This window comes from Haliotis cracherodii, unplaced genomic scaffold (genome assembly GCF_022045235.1).
Source record: "Haliotis cracherodii isolate W230 unplaced genomic scaffold, xgHalCrac1.p SCAF_2, whole genome shotgun sequence".
Classification (NCBI taxonomy): Eukaryota; Metazoa; Mollusca; class Gastropoda; order Lepetellida; family Haliotidae; genus Haliotis; species Haliotis cracherodii.
In genome coordinates, this window is record NW_027266275.1 from 69,729,645 (window position 1) to 69,752,982 (window position 23,338).

At 38.4% G+C, this 23,338-nt stretch overlaps 1 protein-coding gene across 1 annotated transcript in view; it reads left to right on the forward strand.

Moving 5' to 3' along the window:
* Positions 1–23,338, forward strand: part of LOC139469532 (advillin-like) — a 110,305-nt gene that overhangs the window by 13,784 nt on the left and 73,183 nt on the right. The window contains exons 3-8 of the mRNA XM_071251720.1: positions 3,799–3,870; positions 5,705–5,782; positions 8,758–8,810; positions 15,405–15,510; positions 16,279–16,389; positions 17,302–17,368. Coding sequence (XP_071107821.1) covers positions 3,799–3,870; positions 5,705–5,782; positions 8,758–8,810; positions 15,405–15,510; positions 16,279–16,389; positions 17,302–17,368 — 487 coding nt within the window. The remainder of the gene's footprint in view (positions 1–3,798; positions 3,871–5,704; positions 5,783–8,757; positions 8,811–15,404; positions 15,511–16,278; positions 16,390–17,301; positions 17,369–23,338) is intronic.

Consider the following 23,338-nt stretch of genomic DNA (forward strand, 5'->3'; position numbering starts at 1 on the left):
AGTTTCGTCCATGTCTATTACCTGTTTCTATGTCTTTCTGTCTAGGAGACGGGCCAAAGTGGTGCCAATCGTCCTATTTTAAACATCATACTACCCCGAAGCAGCGACAAACTGATGAATGAATGTGGTTACTTCCAGGATGAGCCAGAAAAAAATATTGCTGGAGATTGAGCGTTCACGTTTTGGTGAACAGTGTAAATTGACTGAGTTATATTTTCTCACGGGAATGGTTTGTTTTAGAAAGTTTTCTAGTTCCCTCTGCTTCTTTCACAACAGAAGATATCAGTGCACGAATACCATAGGCCTTCTTTCCTGTTCGTGGGCATAAGCTGTGTGTATTTTAACAACCATGTCAAGATGACTTGAGACATGCTTTGTCGGTTTGCAATGAGCAAATTAAGTAAGAGAAGCTTGAATGCATATCTCCAAAAACTGGCTGTACAGAATGTATTGGGATATGAGGATAACAGACTCTGTGATAGCTCTGGGATAAGGCATGGTGTTAGATACACTCTCGTACAAAAATCATTCACAAAAACATCTTCCTTTAGTTTTGCTCAGTGGTCTTAACCGCTCTACAGGTATACAATTGTAACGTTGGCTAACGTCAATTGACAGGTGACGTTATGGCACTGTATCTGGCAAATAGATGAACAGGACAAAACCATAGTTCCAGAGTGTATGACAAAGGTGTGCAGGTGAACCATCTTGAATATATAACAAATGGGACGCGAAGTATATTCACTTCCACAGAAACGTCAGCTCACAAATAGTATCGTTAACGCGACGCCGGTACAACACACCACTCTCTGATGTCATCTTCTATTACCATCCTGGTTAACTTTTTATGGATCCATTCACCACATGTCAATATCGTTATTGGCACGTGCCACAGTGATATGAACATATGTCAATAACATTGTGCATCTGGGACAATAAGTTGATGTCAACATGATCTTGATATCCACATCGAAATTACAGAGCCTACGGATATACATTACACATACTACACGAATGATGATAATGATAAGTGAAGTGCCATATCAAATTGGCCCTGACTCAGTTTTTCAAGGCTATCTGAACGACCACTGCATCGAGTTTATTTGCAGTGTGTTGAGAAGATCAGCAACCCAACAGAGCCCTTCGCCTGGATGAGGTCGGCTGGCCTGAAAAGTGAAACAGGAGGCTTTCTGTTTGCTGCCCAGGACCCGTCACTCCCAACACGAAACCGTCAATTTGTGATTTTGCATCTAAATGTAAATAGAGATTATGTAATGAATTTAATGAGACAGCCCAACACATTGTCAGTGGATGCCAAACTTTGACACAAACACAGTATCTTAAGCGACATGATGGTGCAGCTCGATCATTTTATTAACGTCTTCGCCATGCTTTTGGTTTTGATACAGAGGTCCATCCTTGATACGACCCGGATTTGGTGGAGAGCGTCATAATGATTAATACAAATTTCGTTGGAATAGGCCCGTAAACAGCCCCAGACGTATCCAGGACAACAAACTTGATCTTGTCCTTTTGATAATTCCAATGAAATCATCTATATTATTGCATGTTCTGTCCCTTTTGAAAACCTATGTGATTGACAATATTCAGGACAAACATGGCAAATATGCGGACCTCGCTTTCGAAATGTCACGCTTGCATCCCAAGTACGAAGTTGTCCGACTCCCCATTGTCCTCGGTGCCTTAGCTTTGGTACCTCCCAATCTGTTGACGGACATTGGGAGAGTACCCGTTTTGCTACCAGGAATACAGCCCTTCTGGCAATCTGGGTAATGCAGAAGGCTACAGTGTTGGGGAGTCTTCACATTCTCCGAAAAGTTCTGGGTGGGTCTGACGAGCAGCGCTTCCTGGGAGAAGTCCCATTCGCTCTCCCGGCTGCGAGTAGAGGGGACAAGGGCCCTGAACTGATGATGAGCCTAACCAGCCTGACTGTGGCAGGATCACCCAAACCCTCTTTGCTGCATTTGTACATGGTGTACATCACCATAATCATCATCATCATCATCATCATAATAATAATAATAATGCAGGGTACTTATATTGCTCTGGCCTCCAAACGTTCGCTGCATGCTCAAAGCGCTACATTATAACCCCGGACATTGGATCAGTGTGCACTCGATTTTTCATTGTCAGCTCCCTAAGGAGCATTAATCCCAAGCTGCCTTGTCAGACGCTAGAAGATGAATAGACATCTGATCCCACCGGGTACCCACTGTTACTGCTGGGTGAACAGAGGCACATTTCGAACAAAATCACTTGCCTGAGGAGACACCACATATACTGCATGTGCTTCAGCGTGGGGCAGGACCGAAGCCCTAGAAACTCCCAGGACCCATCGAATTTCGTTCAAAAATGTTTTAACAGATATTTCTCAAGAATATGATATCCTAATGATTCTTTCGGTAGAGATTTCATATGGTTGTGGAAAGGGATTTGTCCCTCTTATTACATGTAGCGAAACATTATATAATCTGAAAGTTGATACAGTAATCATTTAAGAGTATTTAGGTCTTGATTAGAGGATAAAAGCTATGTCAAAAAAAAGTGTGTGTGTGTGTGCAGAACATACATGTTGAGAAAACAGCAGCACACGTGTGTTAAGTGTGCTTCAATCTTCCTAAAGTGGTATCTAGAATGAAGACGTTAAGTATCGTCTAACTTGTTCATGAGGTGCTAACTGATTACACTCGTATCTGTAACGTGTAATGGTGATGTTCTTAAGGAATCTATTACACACCAAGTGGAAGCATGTGTCCTATGCTGTTATAGAGGTGTTATGGAGGTTGGGCCTGTAACTTGTAATGTTCTTAAGGAATCTATTACACACCAAGTGGAAGCATGTATACTAAACTGATATAGAGGTGTTATGGAGGTAGGGCCTGTAACTTGTAATGTTCTTAAGGAATCTATTACACTCCAAGTGGAAGCATGTATACTATGCTGATTTAGAGGTGTTATGGAGGTAGGGCCTGTAACTTGTCATGTTCTTAAGGAATCATTACACTCCAAGTGGAAGCATGTGTACTAAACTGATATGGAGGTGTTATGGAGATTGGGCCTGTAACTTGTAATGTTCTTAAGGAATATATTACAAACCAAGTGGAAGCATGTGTACTAAGCTGATATAGAGGTGTTATGGAGGTTGGGCCTGTAACTTGTAATGTTCTTAAGGAATATATTACAAACCAAGTGGAAGCATGTGTACTAAGCTGATATAGAGGTGTTATGAAGGTTGGGCCTGTAACTTGTCATGTTCTTAAGGAATCTGTTACACTTCAAGTGGAAGCATGTGTACTAAGCTGACATAAAGGTATTATGGAGGTTGGGCCTGGAGATAGAGTAAGGGGGTATTTTTGGCGTGACATCTTTTCAGATATCATGAAGAGAATAATTTATTTTTATGTTACTCTGTTTCCACTTACCGTTTTTGTAAATGAATTGTTGATGATTATCTGTGCTGACTGACTTTGGAAAAAATGTTAATATAGTGTCCATATTTGTATACTTGACACATGTTTTCATAAAATAATATATATTGAATATATGAAAAACGAAACACTGTCCATTATATACATGTTTCCGTGCGTACAACATTCACTCACACTGTTGGTAAGTGGTCCTTCTTGAAATTACAAACGCTTTTATGAAAAGCACCTTCTAGTGTAACTAAATGTTGTGTTTTAGGGTTCAGCAATGGGTTCATATTGTGAAGGTTGGGTTTGGACAATCTCACTGTTATATCGCACATTCCTGACATGATACATTTGTTTCTTTCAGACAAAGGAAGTGCCAAACTCAAACAAATTCCAGTGGGACGTGCACTTTTGGTTAGGAGACAGCACCTCGCAGGTTTGAATTCGTAGATTTTATAATTCTACTAACAGTTATGTTTCTTGTATCATTAATGATTTATATGAATATGCCTGAGTACACAGCTGGGAGTATGACATTGCAAAGGTGAGACTACGTCAATACAGGCCAGGTTTGATTGCATGACAATTCAGAGATGGATTTATATTGCAGGTATGACAGTGTACATTTAAATGTTTGGCAGATGTTAGGTCATGGCAGTATATCTTCAATGAGATCAGATAATGGCACGCTGCTAATGGAATGTACCACATGTGTTTGTTGAGTCACAATGGGTAGATAGCTATCAATACTTCCCTTTGCAAGACATTTATATGACTGCACAACTGTCCGCACCGCATGCAAAGCCAAGTCACCTGTTTGTTCACCTGCATAAAAAAACACAGGAATATATAGTACTAGTCGAAATAAGGAATTGCATCGGACATTAAGTTTGGCACTAATGCGTCAAGCTGGGACATGTCCTCCACATATCTACGTCATCTTGCATCAGATGAAGATCTTACAGTCAGCATGCCATAAACAATTGCATGTATATCTATATGTTCTGATACCACGTGAATATACAGTTTGTCAGATATGAGATGAACTAAATCTAACAACATGCATGGTCACTCTCTCCCCAGACAATGGGGCTGGCTGGACAGGGGTTAATCACGTCATGGTTTATGCAGTGTATAGACAGTGGCCTTAAAAAGTAGTCAATGAGAGTCATGACCTTGGATTTGAAATTCTGAAACATGCGTGACATATACCTTAAATCAGCGTTAGTCTCAATATCCACAATTGAGGAATCATATGAGATAATAAAATAACACCCAAGGATTTCATTTTAGTAAATAACCCCTCAGATAATGGAAGAAAGGTCAAAGGTGTAAAAGACGTCAACCGATTCGGGGTATTGTTTATTTTTGTTTTGTTTTGGTTTGTGTTTTGATTTTGTTGTTTTTTATATTTGTTGTCTAACGACGCATCTCATTAATATTCAACTCTGGACTAGACAATCCAGTGATTGACATCATGAGCATAAATCCATGCAATTGGGGTACAATGACTATCGATCCATTTAAGCGCCTCTTACGACGAGGTTGCTGCGTCATATGTTCTTACCCGGAGTCGGTACTATTCTGTAAGGGTCTTGAAATCTGTATCTTTGAATCCGTGACGGAGTCCAATAGTGGAAGCGAAAAATGTTTAAGCCCTTCAAAGCGTTTAAAAAATATAACGATAAAAACAGAATATAGCTACAGTACAATCCGTTGACGAAGTGAAATGAAGTTATCTTATAATATACCGGATAAGAAGCGACATGTAAATTAATTCCATATCCGAAGGTCCATAACTGTGTATATTAATGATTTAATACAACAGTTCACAATTCGTTACTCCATATTTCCAATTCATAATTCATTACAGCCGGATTTGAGTTAATAGTTGAATTGGAGTCTTTGGGTTTTCATTTATTCCCTCTATTGTGAATATAAGTGTATGTCGTTTATGAAAATATTTTGAGATCACTGCTCTTAAATATTGTAATAACGTGTGGATTACGGGTTAGTATAGCTCCCTAGTAAACTATAACTGTCGTAAATGGCAAACAAGTGGATCGGGGGATCTTGGTTGTGTGTCATTGCACGCCGACGACGTGGAACGTGGCTCATAAAATCAGCCTCTGGTTTGGTTGTTCAAGACTCCATTATTTACAGGTCATCGTCATATAGCTGGGAAATTTCTGACTGCGGGGTTAAACAACATTCACTCACTCACTTTTATAGTTAGTGTCCTCACATTGACATTGTGTGCTTATATCCAGGACGAGAAGGGCGTGGCCGCCTACAAAACAGTGGAGCTAGACGACAGCCTTGGGGGAGCCCCAGTCCAGCACAGAGAGGTGAACACATGCTCCATATCATTTCAATATTAAGCATCAGATTTGGAATAGAGACACAATCTAATGTAGCTGCTGTGCTAGTTCGGACTAATGCCAGTTTCATTGTGCTAGTCCGACTGAGATACCACGCCGCTGCATAACATGGATACCCTTCTCACACAAGATATACAAACTCCGAGCCGAACGACAGCTAGGGTAACAACAAGTACAATACTTAAACGTAGCTTGGTTTGACGCGGTCAAATACCCAGAATACAACTACATAGAAGAAGTAACATTTATAGGTAATGCATATTTCCCTATGTTAATGCTTTGAAGAAAACAATTACAGAACTTAATTATTCTTAAATGTCAGAATAAATCATTTTAATACCTCTGTCACATGATGCAAAAATGCAAATGCAAAAGAATGGAGTGAAATATAATCGATCTCGAGCTGCAAATATGGTTATGTAGTGGTATGGTTGACACCAGGTGTCTGTGTATCGGGTTCTGCCACGACTGTAGGTCAAGGTTACTTATATGTTGGCCATATATCAATCTACAACTGCTGAAGTAAATGACATGTGTTTTTCTTTAGCAGTTCGTGCATGACAGCGTTCACACTGTAGATGTGTTGTGTTGATGTAGATGGGTAGTAATGTCAAATGCAGTTCGGCAGGGATTGCAATGCCTCTTTTGCGGGTAGCTTATAACAAACAATTGCCATTTGTCAGTACCTATCTTTAGCAAATGTGTTTGTGATAACGTAATGATATTGAGATTAGTTTGAATGTTTCTGAAAGGCGAGGCCGATTGTGGTCTGCCATTTGTGCTGACTGAGATCGGTTTTCCATATCTCGACATCTCACCTGTTTCTCATCGACAATCTATTCCTCCCCTAACGCTATCTGGAAATTTGTGGACCGATTGACTACAGGCAGAACAGGGTATCAACGTATCAACTTGACCATGTGTATACATGTAAATTAACACCGCTGCATCAACTTGGCCGTGTGTATGTTCACGCCAGACTGTAAAATCAGTCTTTTCGTGACGTGACTAGTAGGATGAAATGAAATGACCGAAATATGAGCGTCTGTTTTACATTAACTGACTGATGCCATCAGAAATCCATCTCAGATCAAACAAGACTCGCTAATTACTTCACGTAGTTGTTGAATGTTTATTAATCTGACCCATCTGTATAGTTCTAGTGAACAGAAATGACAGTCGTCGCTACACATGCTACGAAGACTGATACTATCTCTAAATGGTACTAAACTCCTTTACTTTTTTTAACACCACAGTATCAACTTGACGGAAGACAAACATACATTGACATTGACATTGCAGTATATATTGTAATTTTAATGTATATTATAAGGTATTATATATATACACACACACACACACAATTGCAAAAATACCTTATAATATACAGTAAAATGTATATATGTATATATGTATATATATATACACACACAATTACAACAAGGAGGCAAATGTTCACTCGGTGTACATGTAATATATAATAATATATATATATCCACATTAGTCCAACATCTTCTTTATATCAGTTTTATATATACATAGAAATTAATATCACAGTATCAACTTGACAGTATACATACATGTAAAGTATAATCACAATATTTACTTGACTAAAACTATATATGTAAATTAACATCTCAGTAGCAACTTAACGGTATATATATATATGCTACTTAATATTACAATGTCAACTTGACAGTGTATACATGTAAATGAATATCACAGTCTCAAATTAACGGTATATGAATATGTAAATTATAATCACAATATCAACTTCATTATATACATACATGTAAATATACATTTCAATATCAACTTGACGGTATGTGTACACATAAATTAACACCACAGTATCAACTTCAGTGTATATATACATGTAAATTGATATCACAGTATCAACTTGACGGTATATAAACATGTTAAGTAAAATCAAAATATCAAATTGACGATTAAATAAATGTTCCAAAATCAATTTGACGGCTGTATACATGTAAATTAATATTACAACGTCAACTTGAGGGTTGTATTCATGTAAATTAACATTACAATGTAAACTTGACGGTTGTATTCGTGTAAATCAATATGATAATGTCAACTTGGCGGTTGTATTCATGTAAATGAATATTACAATGTCAACTTGACCATTGTATACATGTAAATTAACATTACAATGTCAACTTGAGGGTTGTATTCATGTAAATTAACATTACAGTGTCAACTTAACGGTTGTATACATGTAAATTAATAATACAACGTCAGCTTGACGGTTGTATAAATGTAAATTAATAATACAGCGTCAACTTGACGGTTGTATACATGTTAATGAATGTTACAACGTCAACTTGACGGTTGTATACATGTAAATTAACATTACAACGTCAACTTGACGGTTGTATTCATGTAAATTAATATTACAACGTCAACTTGACGGTTGTATACATGTAAATTAACTTTACAATGTCAACTTGACGGTTGTATACATGTACTTTAATATTACAACGTCAACCCGACAGTTGTATACATGTACATTAATATTACAACGTCAACTTGACGGTTGTATACATGTAATAAAACAGCATTAAGTCAGTGGTATATGTACTCATATACTCATCGAAGTTATCTCACAGTATACTGAATGAATTGCATTGGTAGGCTAGTTCATTAAAAAGAATATGCTTCTGAAGCATATCTTAATAGCTTCTACATAATACAGCGGAACCCGGATCGTCAGATACCATGGATAAAGATCTCGTTTAAATCAAGCTTATCTTGACATATGATATGGCAGACATGTACAGTTGTCAATCAAGTTAGATACACTTGTCAAAGAAAGAAATTACATGCTGATTTCGATTAATGATTGCTGTATTTGCAAACAGATATTCTGTGAAGAGAACTGTTGAAAACGATTGACTTCATCACCAGGTGTGTTTGTCTTTCAGGTGCAGGATCACGAATCTCAGCTGTTTCTATCCTACTTCAAAAAAGGAATTAGGTGAGTTAATAGATTCACCTGTTTCATGGTTTGTAGATGGATGTCGACTGAGTTTGTGAGGGACCATTCTTTAAGACCGCATTCGGAATTATTCATTGAAGTCGGAAATAGTAGGGTATAGTGGCAAATGTATCACAGCGACCTGTATATAACCGAGTCTGGACATGCAAACCAGTGACTGATAGCATGAGCAACAATCCAGGTATGACACGTGGTTCCAGGGTCTGACCTGAAGACAAGCACGTGATACAAGGGAGATGACGACTGCATTAACCCAACTCCATAATACCAGCCTAGTTCGGCAAGGGTGGAAACTGGACTTTTATGGTCAGTTAACTCTCTTGCCTCGGGAGGATGAGCAGTGAATAGCAACTAGGGTTTTAGCCGGCTTAGAGAGCTGAGAATGAAAATTAAATACACACTTATATGTTGATCAGGGTAATATTGAAGAGTGTGGATGTGGCGCATTATACATATGCACGCTATCATTAATGCTACTAGTTACCTGCGCGGAATTGAGATTTGAAGAAGCCAGAGATTGCTAACAGTCATATAACTCAACACTCAAATGGGGCCTTTGTATAAAATATAATGAATACATGACGCTTTTCTATGGCTAGCAACTTCTTTTATTCTTAGTACGATGTTTCAGACGTTAACGCAGCACAGGGTGGGATAAGTGTACAAAGATGACAACATAAAGACAAAGCCAATGACATAGACATAGGATCAATATACAATGATAACAACATAAAGACAAAGCCAATGACATAGACATAGGATCAATATACAATGATAACAACATAAAGACAAAGCCAATGACATAGACATAGGATCAATATACAATGATAACAATATAAAGACAAAGCCAATGACATAGACATAGGATCAATATACAATGATAACAACATAAAGACAAAGCCAATGACATAGACATAGGATCAATATACAATGATAACAATATAATGACGAAGCCGATGACATAGACATAGGATCAATATACAATGATAACAACATAAAGACAAAGCCAATGACATAGACATAGGATCAATATACAATGATAACAACATAAAGACAAAGCCAATGACATAGACATAGGATCAATATACAATGATAACAATATAATGACGAAGCCGATGACATAGACATAGGATCAATATACAATGATAACAACATAAAGACAAAGCCAATGACATAGACATAGGATCAATATACAATGATAACAATATAATGACGAAGCCGATGACATAGACATAGGATCAATATACAATGATAACAACATAAAGACAAAGCCAATGACATAGACATAGGATCAATATACAATGATAACAACATAAAGACAAAGCCAATGACATAGACATAGGATCAATATACAATGATAACAATATAATGACGAAGCCGATGACATAGACATAGGATCAATATACAATGATAACAACATAAAGACAAAGCCAATGACATAGACATAGGATCAATATACAATGATAACAACATAAAGACAAAGCCAATGACATAGACATAGGATCAATATACAATGATAACAACATAAAGACAAAGCCAATGACATAGACATAGGATCAATATACAATGATAACAACATAAAGACAAAGCCAATGACATAGACATAGGATCAATATACAATGATAACAACATAAAGACAAAGCCAATGACATAGACATAGGATCAATATACAATGATAACAACATAAAGACAAAGCCAATGACATAGACATAGGATCAATATACAATGATAACAACATAAAGACAAAGCCAATGACATAGACATAGGATCAATATACAATGATAACAACATAAAGACAAAGCCAATGACATAGACATAGGATCAATATACAATGATAACAACATAAAGACAAAGCCAATGACATAGACATAGGATCAATATACAATGATAACAACATAAAGACAAAGCCAATGACATAGACATAGGATCAATATACAATGATAACAACATAAAGACAAAGCCAATGACATAGACATAGGATCAATATACAATGATAACAACATAAAGACAAAGCCAATGACATAGACATAGGATCAATATACAATGATAACAACATAAAGACAAAGCCAATGACATAGACATAGGATCAATATACAATGATAACAACATAAAGACAAAGCCAATGACATAGACATAGGATCAATATACAATGATAACAACATAAAGACAAAGCCAATGACATAGACATAGGATCAATATACAATGATAACAACATAAAGACAAAGCCAATGACATAGACATAGGATCAATATACAATGATAACAACATAAAGACAAAGCCAATGACATAGACATAGGATCAATATACAATGATAACAACATAAAGACAAAGCCAATGACATAGACATAGGATCAATATACAATGATAACAACATAAAGACAAAGCCAATGACATAGACATAGGATCAATATACAATGATAACAATATAAAGACAAAGCCAATGACATAGACATAGGATCAATATACAATGATAACAATATAAAGACAAAGCCAATGACATAGACATAGGATCAATATACAATGATAACAACATAAAGACAAAGCCAATGACATAGACATAGGATCAATATACAATGATAACAACATAAAGACAAAGCCAATGACATAGACATAGGATCAATATACAATGATAACAATATAATGACGAAGCCGATGGGATACACAGGAGAGGATTAATTAAGTACACTGAAGTGTAGTGGTGATAAGGATCTGGCTATAATGACTTTATATCTCTGCCTACAATCAGCAAGGTTGCAATACAATCATATCACAAAGTATAATATTAAACATTTAATAGATACCTCTTGGACACGGGAGACCAAATGGCCAGCATGATTTGTGGTTGTCATGTTCTGCAAGTAGTGCGTTCGAAGCCAAGATTCTTGATCCTTGGTTTGCCATGTGCGTGTCATGCCCGTGCTCGTGGGTTTCGCTAAAGTGTTAAACGTCTTGGATTTGTGTCCCTATGGGCTTTACCCATTACCAAAACGAAATAAGCCTAAAATACCCACTCACTCTTCACACACTGAACAGCGTCGATCTTTAAGTTACACTAGTTTATGTAACACTGATGAAACGTACGCGTGCATATATTTGTTACTGCAAAAACAATCTGTATTAACCACTGAATATTACATCAGCTGTCATGTTAATTGACGTAAATCACAAAATGATATTACATCTGGACATACAAACCAGTGACTGATAGCATGAGCAACAATCCAGGCATGACACGTAGTTCCAGGGTCTGACCTGAAGACAAGCACGTGATACAAGGGAGATGACGACTATATATATTTGTTACTGCAAAAACAATCTGTATTAACCACTGAATATTACATCAGCTGTCATGTTAATTGACGTAAATCACAAAATGATATTACATCTGGACATACAAACCAGTGACTGATAGCATGAGCAACAATCCAGGCATGACACGTAGTTCCAGGGTCTGACCTGAAGACAAGCACGTGATACAAGGGAGATGACGACTGCATATATTTGTTACTGCAAAAACAATCTGTATTAACCACTGAATATTACATCAGCTGTCATGTTAATTGACGTAAATCACAAAATGATATTACATCTGGACATACAAACCAGTGACTGATAGCATGAGCAATAAAACAGTAAACTACCTACACGTATAGCATGCGAGATAATAAAACTGATAACTGTTCATTAGACTGGCTCATATATTGCGATTAGAGTGAGTGAGTGAATACGGGTTTACGCCGCTTTTAGCAATATTCCAGCAATATCACTGCGGGGGACACCAGAAATGGGCTTCACACATTGTACCCATGTCGGGAATCGAACCCGGGTTTTCGGCGTGACGAGCGAACGCTTAAACCACTAGGCCACCCGACCGCCCCTATTGCGATTAGAACTTCTAAAGAAGCACGCCCATTTCAGACAGATGCAGTTAACTACCGATAAATAATTACATGTATGTTCAGCTTTAAATAACGAAATTTCAGTCTTCTTCAAAATTAACATGTAACTGTTTATCTGTGCTTCAAATCTGGGAACATGAGCTTGCGTTTTTTAATTCAGGGCTTTTCATGTTGAAGATTTAGTTGTTGAGAGGAGGTGATTTAAACCGGATTAGTCACAGAAGCGTCACATGTCTTCAGCCTTATTCCCGTTGAAGCCTGTGTACATGTCTTCAAAGAAAGGACAATGATTTAGTCAAGTCATAAGGTTATGCAGTTTGGCAAGAACGAGTTACTCTTAGTGGGGCTTCAAGTAGGAATATTTCACATGCAGCACAAACACAAGTTAAACCTACTAGTGGATACGAAGCAAAGCACGTGTCAGAAATGTACATTTCAAGCTGGAACGAAATGTACATGTTAACAACATGTGTTTTACTGAAGGATGTATTCAAGTCCAAACGCAATTAGCAACATTCCGGCTGTGACTTAGTCTCTATACAACCTGGGACCACGTTCTAATTGCATCAGGTGAAACGACCATGCCGCTGAAGACGTCGCTGCCAGCAACGCCAATTGCCAAAACCATAACAAGAAAACTGATACATATACAACTACTGAACAGAGCTTACGAACCCGTGGTGTCCAGTAGCTGCAGAGACATCAAAGCGTCTTTGGCATAAGATACATTTCGTTGTATTTTTAAACTTGTTCTTTCATTGTTCTTTGTGGCTGCAAAAATCTTGTAGAGTTGGATTACAATAATGGACTGTAGTATTGTCAGTGTTTACACAATAAATGTAAACATGTGTTTCACAGAATTTGTTTGCGTCTTCCGAAACATACTCATTACTGCATTTCGCCACCGCTAACGAAACATAGTCTTCTATTTGCAAGACATAGTTAGCTTTGCGGGCTTAATTTACGCTCTTTAAAAAGACATCGGTTAATTTGTACTCTTTCAAATATCGTAAGAATTGTTTGAAAAAAGATCAAAGAAGATTTTTTCTTATTTTTCGGATAATAGAGAACAGAATTGTGTAACAAACATGCAACACGTTTCCTATATACATCTGCATCGTGTATATAAATAAGACGACATAACCCTTTCCATATCCAAAAGAAATCTCGGCAAAAGAAGAAAGAGTCGATTGTACGATTCCGACTATATCATGTGTTTATGAATCACTATCAAATAGAGGGGCGGTCGGGTAGCCTAGTGGTTAAAGCGTTCGCTCGTCACGCCGAAGACCCGGGTTCAATCCCGACATGGGTACAATGTGTGAAGTCCATTTCTGGTTAACCCGCCGTGATATTGCTGGAATATTGCTAAAAGCGGCGTAAAACCATACTCACTCACTCACTATCAAATAGTTAGGATACCAGGTGCACCCTGCCCCACCGGTGGCACCCGTCACAAACACATGCAAAGGAAAGTCAATTGTTCATCTGAAAAAACACGGCGACATATTGTACAAGTCAAAATAGGGAATTGCATCGGACATCATCTTTGTCACTGATTCGTCAAATTTGGAAATGTCTCCTACATGTCTACCATACAACTTTTTGAAAGCTTTTCTAGGGCCTTTGAATGTTGTAACCTTGATAAAAAAAATGATGTTGACGATGATGTTGGTATGTTAAAGAAGAACAGTTAATGAGTGGTGCAGTCTTGATAGTGAATATCACTCCTTTCTGATTCAGAACATAGACATCATCTTCTACTGGCGTATATATACGTTCTGATGCAGTCGGTTAGCTTAGTGGCTAATGTTCAGTTTCGTCTTGACTAAGACCCAATTCGAATCCCCACATAAGTACGATCTTAAGAATGACTGTATTACCATAAAGATAAGGAGAGAAACAACAGATAGATCGGGATACATCACTGCCTCGTATATAGTCTACTGCATCATTATTAATATTCTTTTGAGTGGTACCATATAGGAAACGACATACTTTTAATCGTACCAAATTATAAAAAAACGACGAATCCATATAGAATTCATATCTTTTATCATTTATTTTTAAAACAATTTAGGGCACGGGTCGGGTGACCCAGTGGTCTAATACGCTGTGTTTAGTTGTTTCCCTTATCTCTACCAGGATCCAGTATCCCAGATATGCCCCAATGATATATAAATCTTAACTGCGGTTTCTTTGCACCACACCTGAGCTTGTGGGTTTCACCAAAGTCAGAAACCTACATTTTCTGAGTTACTTCGGGTTTTCCTCCCACAATAAGCTGAAACACAAAAACTGAAAATACTGTTCAAAGCAGCGTGAAACCCATAAACTGAATACAAAGAGAATTCATACGATAATTATATATCACTTTACCTTAGTCATTTTAGCTCTGTAGACGTTAAAAGTAACTTCATGATATCCTGGGGCGGTAGAGTAGCCTAGTGGTTAAAACTTTCACTCGTCACTCTGAAGACCCGGGTTCGATTCCCCACATGGGTATATGTGTGAAGCCCATTTCTGGTGTCCCCAGCCATGATATAGCTGGACTATCGCTTTAAAAAGAGGCGTAAAACCATACTCACTCACTCACTCTATTTAAGGCACAATATAACCAGTCAGGTTTCTTGTATCACGTTATATGTACAATACTCCTGAGTCCATTTTCTAGATATTTAGATGGCGGGGTGGACTCTGGCTTCACGAAAGTCGAGCGAGACAAGTATGAGACCCGGCTTCTCCATATCAAGGGCAAAAGGAACGTGAGAGTGAGGCAGGTAGGGTGTTTGTCGTCTCTTTACATATAAACAGTCCGGTAGTTTCTTGGTAGTTCATCCTGACGCAAACACCTGTTGGATCCCCATGGGGTTAAACTCCGAACTATTGTTATCCCTATTTTGTGGATTCTGAATTACTGGTTTACCTGTACATCTACGCCATTGCTTTAATCAACTTGGTTACACTGGCTAATCAGGTATCATGTGAATCACACATTCATCATTCTTTTGGATATGATCCATAGTTTGTCAGCATTATATATACATTGAGTTTCACCATATTGTCGCACAACTTCTTCTGCATGGTTTTATTCTTTTTAAATAATTTGATTTAAAACTATTAAAAGTTAAAAAAACACATAGTACACAACTGCTTATGGGTATCTTAGACGTCTTATCTTTGAAAATCAATATTTTTCGGTTCAAGTTTATAACATTTTAACATGGCTATTCATTAGACCTATTTATTTTTACAAAAAATATACTGTTGCAGGAATGAATGTGATGGTTAAGTAAACATAATCAGCTTTAATAACAGTTCTTTCAATTTTCAATGACATTTAAAAAAAAAATTCTTTCTTTTGTCCCTCAGTGCATTTTCTTGAATCATGCATCAAAGATGGAAATTTCGCTGCAAGCATAAATGTCGAAGTTGAGGGATAGCAGATATGCATGGTCGTTATTTGGAGTATACATGTATGTTGTTTTTGCGAGAAGTACATTATTGAGGATAGGTTTCATGAACTAATGTCCTTCATTCTTGGCCAGGTCAAGTGTGACGCCAGTTCCTTGAACCAAGGGGATGTCTTCATCCTTGACTGTGGCCTCATCATGTACGTGTGGAACGGCCCGACAAGCAGCAAGATGGAGCGAATCAAAGTAAGACTTACTGGAAAGTCTGGTGCACCGCCATCTCCTTTGCCCCCATCTTATATATTTAGCACCGTTGGAATTTTGGGATAGAACAGATCCCCTGCATCCCATGACTGTCGAAGGAGTGGACGAATGAAAACTTCTTCCTTTTTTTGTTTAACGCCGCACACAGCAATATTCTAGCTATATGACGGCGGTCTATAAATTATCGAGCTTTGACTAGACAATCCAGTGACTGATATTATGAGCATCACTATATGCAATTAGGATACAATGACATGCATCAACTAAGTGAGCGAGTCTGACCACCCGATCCATTTAGACGATCCTCTTACGACAAGCATCAGACACTGGGGTCCGGTATTTTTACCCTGAATAACGAAGACTTAGTGGCGACAGTCAATGACGTCATTGCACATTGTATTTCATCGTGCACCGACGGCGTGGATCGGTTCTCAATCATTTGTATGCCTAACCCAGACTTAATTATTTACAGACCGACCGACAGCTGAAATATAACTGGCTGCGAAGGATATGAAAACATTACTCTCATTTACATTTTTTAAGGAAAAACGTTTTCACTTGTCTGTGGAGAGGGTCAGTTATACAAAAAATGTCATTATTTAGTTTGAAACATATGTGTAAAGTCCGATATAGAGACATGGCATAGCATCATATCCTAGTCATATGCAGAGTGGTCATGCGATTGCATGGTCAGAGTGGCTGCTGATCATGGGTAGTTCTTTCGCTAACAGCGTTGTGATTGAGCACCTCTGTTGTGGTCTGGCTGGTGCAGTGTGTGGTCTTACTCCGATAGCGTTGACCAATCTGTACAGTGTTGGTTACCAAGTAGGGCCGCAGGTTTCATGATGAGCATGTTTTTTGTATGATAGTGACTAATTTGGCGGATGCTTACAGGCTGCAGAAGTTGCAAAGACAATCAAAGACGAGGAGCGAGGTGGGCGAGCAACAATCAACATAATCGGTAAGTCCTTGTACATCACTCGAGTCATCAGTCATTCAACCAAGCAGTATATTTAAGACTATTATTGGATTTGCATCTTACATTGTGTTTTAATGTATATACCAACCCTTCCGTCACGTTGGTTGTCCTATATGGCTGTTCATACGTCCTCAAGACTAATTTTGTAGTCTTTTAATATACCTACACGAGTTATCTCCCTTGTCCTCGTATCAAGCATGAAGGTATATTTTACAAACGCTTACTCGACGGATAACATATTTAGTGAGTGAGCTGCGTTTAACGTCGCTTTTAATAGTATTTCAGTTACATCACAACGTGTCTGCGTATTGTAGGAGGAAAGCCCGAAGTGATGCAGGTTTACCATTTTGGTGAACCCCATGAGCACGGGTATGGTGATTCCAACCCACAATTTTTCGTTTCTGGCGTGCCAAAGGGACACAACTCAGAGCAGCCAGCGAGTTGCGGCGCCCACGGATAACATAGAAATAACCGTGACGGAATGCGAGGATGAGAGAGACACCAGTGCCGTATCCAGCCGACCACACACCCCCACCCCCACCCCCACCCCCACCCCCACCCCCAAAAAAGTTAACTACGGCCTTGGACACTGACAGAGCGAGAGATTCTGCATGTGGTTCAGACATAACACGTAATGATCAAAACCTGTCAGATTGACATATTCACTACGGTCATGTCATTGAGGGCGGTGGGATAGCCTAGTGATTAAAGCGTTCCTTCGTCACGAAGAAGACACGGGTTCGATTTCCTACATGGGTACAATGTGTGAAGCCCATTTCTGCTGCCCTCCTGCCGTGATATTGCTGGAATATTGCTAAAAGCGACCTAAAATTCAACTTACTCACACATGTCATTGAACGGGGGAAATGATCTAAATCACAGTTGCAAATTTAAATACCCATAATGTGTTTGTTACCGATATTTGCTTATTGCACTTGTTCTAATTCGACATAAATCTGGTTAAGCTAGAGTGAAACGACATGCTTTCGCAACCTTCGCTAAAAATCAACTTGTTTGCTGCATGTCTATCCAAACTGCCGGGGAAAATAATGTATGCACTTGAAAATTGGATTTGACAACAAAAAACTTACACGCGTTAAAAAGGGTTAGTAGACTGAAAAAAGTCGCCGAAACACTTCAAACTTAAGGTACAAAACATAGCTAGATACGCGTATCAAATACATCCTCATCGAATTAACCATTTCTTGTTTGTTTCTTGTACAGCCACCATGAAACATGAGTTCATACCTTTTTTTCCCTGCAGTTCAGCGGGTACGAAAGCCTATTAGGGTCAAAATTGAAGTATGGAAAAGATCCGAAAAGAAATTCGTTATAACGGAAAAAAGATTCGTTATTACGAACATATATTCGTTGTAACGGAAAAAGGATTCGTTATTACGAAAATAAATTCTATAGACAACGTACGCATATAGGAAGAATTTTGCTGTGACAGAATCAAATTTTTAACTCACATATAAAATTTAACATGCCTGTATAAGCACCACATTGCACATAACCGCGTTGACAGTTTTACTGCCATCTAAAATCATGTATAATTTATCATCTGAGCACTCGTTACCCCCGTTTGACATAACAATGACACACCCTGTCGCATCGATTAACTGTCTAAACCTTTTACTTGCAACATACATGTACGATATTAGCCCTCAGTAAGTGGTGAAACCCGTGTCTGTCCCAACACGTCGTATGAACATAAGCCTGACACAAACACTGATAAAAGTTCTCGAACCTATATCTGCCCTCGTCAACAAGATGAATGACGGCCAGGTCACACAGGCTAACAAAACCAGAAGCCTAAATACACACCTTAGTTGAGGCCAAACTTTTAAATTGTTGCTTTGAGGATTTTATAAAATATATCATTGTCAGTAGGTTAGGAAAATTTATCGGAAAGACAATTCAGATTAATTTGTTTCGTATGATAATTTGCCATGTGAGCTGTCTTGCCGTTTAGCCTAGTATATGGTAATATAATTACACATGATCGAGTTTTATTCGACGAAATACAATAAATATTGCTTTTCAAGTTTTGTTTCTCCACGTTACTATCTGGTCGATTAAATCCGTGAAGGTTTATTTCTCTACGTCTTGCCTTAAGGCCAAGCTTCCGATTCACTGATTTATGGACTCCAAAAATATAGCGTAAGGCCTATTATTTATACCGTGTCACACAAATATCCAGCAATATTTATAGCCCCTAATATATTTACACCTGTCCCTTAGCGTTACATGCGGCCCCTTTTGTAACCTATACTGGTCGTACGAGGCGACTTAATGGATCGTGGGGGGTCGGGTAGCCTGGTAGTTAAAGCGTTCGCTCGTCACGCCGAAGACCCGGGTTCGATTCCCGACATGGGTACATTGTGTGAAGCCCATTTCTCGTTCCCCTCGGTGATATTGCTTAAACATTACTAAAAGCGGGTGATCAGGCTCGGTGACTTGGTTGATAGCTTGTTTTCGTACCCCGACAGCGTGAGACGTCGATCATGATATGTCTGGTCCAGACTCGATTATTTAGCGGCAGACGTGATATAGCTGGCGTTAAACTGCGGCGTTAAACAACAAATATATTTACACCACACTCTTGCACAGATGAGTTTATAGTGAATATGGTCTCTCTTAATTTGTCACAACTCGTTCATGAATATTTGCCACCACACTTTATAATCCAAAACGTCCCGTTAAGATCCGGGGTAGAATCGATCTTCAGCCACCCATTCTTGCCGTAAAAAGCGACTAACGGGATCGGGTGGCAGGCTCGCTGACTTGGTTGATACATGTCATCGTATCCCAATTGCGTGGATCGATGCTCGTAATGTCAATCACTTGATTGTCTGGTCCAGACTCGATTATTTACAGACCGCCGTCATATAGCTGGAATATTGCTGACAAACAACAAATAAACAGACAAACAAACAAATATAATCCAAAACAGGTTTCCACAGGAGATATAAGTGGCCTGTTAAGTCATACGTTGTCAAAGCTGTATGTGTTGTGGTATACTGAGGTATGTTTCGAGATCAACGCGCCCATCTGTGGACGGGCGTAGGGAGCTGACATATCTATTGCACATTTTGTGCGTAGGGTGGTTGTGAATCGAGTACTCATTTTGTGCATAGAACTCACCTGGGTATTCACACTGTGAATTTAGCACACCTGAGCATTCACACTGTGGAAAAATCACACCTGAGTAGTCACACTGTGCATGTACCACACCTGAGTATTCACTTTGTCCATATACCACACCTGAGTATTCATGCTGTGGATATACCACACCTGAGTATTCATATTGCGAATATACCACACCTGAGTATTCACTTTGTCCATATACCACACCTGAGTATTCACACTGTGCATATACCACACCTAAGAATTCATACTGTGCATATAACACACCTGAGTATTCATATTGTCCATATGCCACATCTGATTATTCACAGTGTCCGTTACACACCTGAGTATTCACACTGTGCATATAACACACCTGAGTATTCACATTGTCCATATACCACACCTGAGTATTCACATTGTCCATATGCAACACCTGAGTATTCAAACTGTGCATATACCACCTCCGAGTATTCATACTGTGCATATTCCACACCTGCATATTCACACTGTGCATATACCTCAACTTAGTATTCATACTGTGCACATACCACACCTGAGTATTCATACTGTGCATATTCCACACCTGAGCATTCATAATGTGCATATTGCACACCTGATTATTCATACTGTGAATATTCCACACCTGAGTATTCATACTGTGCACATACCACTCCTGCATATTCACACTGTGCATATACCTCACCTTAGTATTCATACTGTGCATATAACAAACCTGTGTATTCATACTGTGCATATACCACACCTGAGTATTCATACTGTGCATATTCAACACCTGAGTATTCATACTGTGCACATACCACACCTGAGTATTCATACTGTGCATATTCCACACCTGAGCATTCATAATGTGCATATTGCACACCTGATTATTCATACTGTGAATATTCCACACCTGAGTATTCATACTGTGCACATACCACTCCTGCATATTCACACTGTGCATATACCTCACCTTAGTATTCATACTGTGCATATAACAAACCTGTGTATTCATACTGTGCACATACCACTCCTGTGTATTCATACTGTGCATATACCACCCCCGAGTATTCATACTGTGCATATTCCATACTTGAGTATTAATACTGTGCATAGTCCACACCCGAGTATTCATCCTGTGCATATACCACCCCCGAGTATTCATACTGTGCATATTCCATACTTGAGTAATCATACTGTGCATAGTCCACACCCGAGTATTCATACTGTGCATATTCCACAACTGAATTTTCATACTGTGCATATAACACACATAAGTATTCATACTGTGCATAGTCCACACCCGAGTATTCATACTGTGCATATTCCACACCTGAGTGTTCATACTGTGCATATAGCACACCTGCGTATTCATATTGTGCATATACCACAGCTGAGTATTCATATTGTGCATATATCACACCTAAATATTCATACTGTGCATATATCACACCTGAGTATTCATATTGTGCATATGCCAAACCTGAGTATTCATACTGTGCATATAGCACACCTGAGTATTCATACTAAGCTTATAGCACACACTAGTATTCATACTGTGCATATACCACACCTGAGTATTCATACTGTGCATATACCACACCTGAGTATTCATACTGTCCATATACCACATGTGAATATTCACATTGATCGACGAACAAATGTGAGTATTCATCGAACACATGTGAGTATTCATAGAACATATGTGAGTATTTATGTGACACATGTGAGTATTCAAAGAACTCATGTGAGTATTCATAGAGCGCATGTGAGCATTCATATGACACATGTGAGTTTTCATAGAACACATGTGAGTATTCATGTGACACATGTGAGTATTCATAGAACTCATGTGAGTATTGATAGAACGCATGTGAGCATTCATGTGACACATGTGAGTATTCATAGAACACATGTGAGTATTCATGTGACACATGTGAGTATTCATAGAACTCATGTGAGAATTGATAGAACGCATGTGAGCATTCATATGACACATGTGAGTATTCATATGACACATGTGAGTATTCATATGACACATGTGAGTGTTCATAGAACACATGTAAGTATTCATAGAACACATGTGAGTATTCACATGACACATGTGAGTATTCATATGACATACGAGTATTCATAGAACACATGTGAGTATTCATATGACACATATGAGTATTCATAGAACGCATGTGAGTATTCAAATTGATCATTGAAGAAAGAAATCATACAGGTCTTAGAAAACATAAGAGTATTTGTATTCATCATAATGCACACGTAAGCCTTCGTATCATGCAAATACTGCATGTGGATATTTATAAAACCGATGTGAATATCCACGCAGAGAGAGGGAGAGAGAGAGAGAGAGAGAGAGAGAGAGAGAGAGGGAGAGAGAGAGAGAGAGAGACGTAAACATACATGTAGCGTTTATTCATGATCATGTCTCAACGAACATACTAGTAAGACTCACAAAGTCTTTTCTAACAAACGGTAGTAAAATCTACAAAGATTACTAATGGGAGACAACTCCAGGCTCCTTATTTGCAAAGATTAGTGTGAAGCTGCCATGGCGTTTGTCCGTCACAACGGCGATCATATTCTATTATATGGTCTCTGGTCACAATGTGTCGCAAAACCACTTATCATTCACTGACTCCGAGGCCGAGACGCTGACATGCTCAGACTGTGTCTGGATGAAATTGCTAACAATACGTAGGTTTGATTGCTAAACTAATGATCCACAATTTATGCAATCGTGATGTTTATAAAAACAAAACAGTCTACAGTGTATCGTGTCTGAAAGAAATGTTTTATCTCGAGAACATG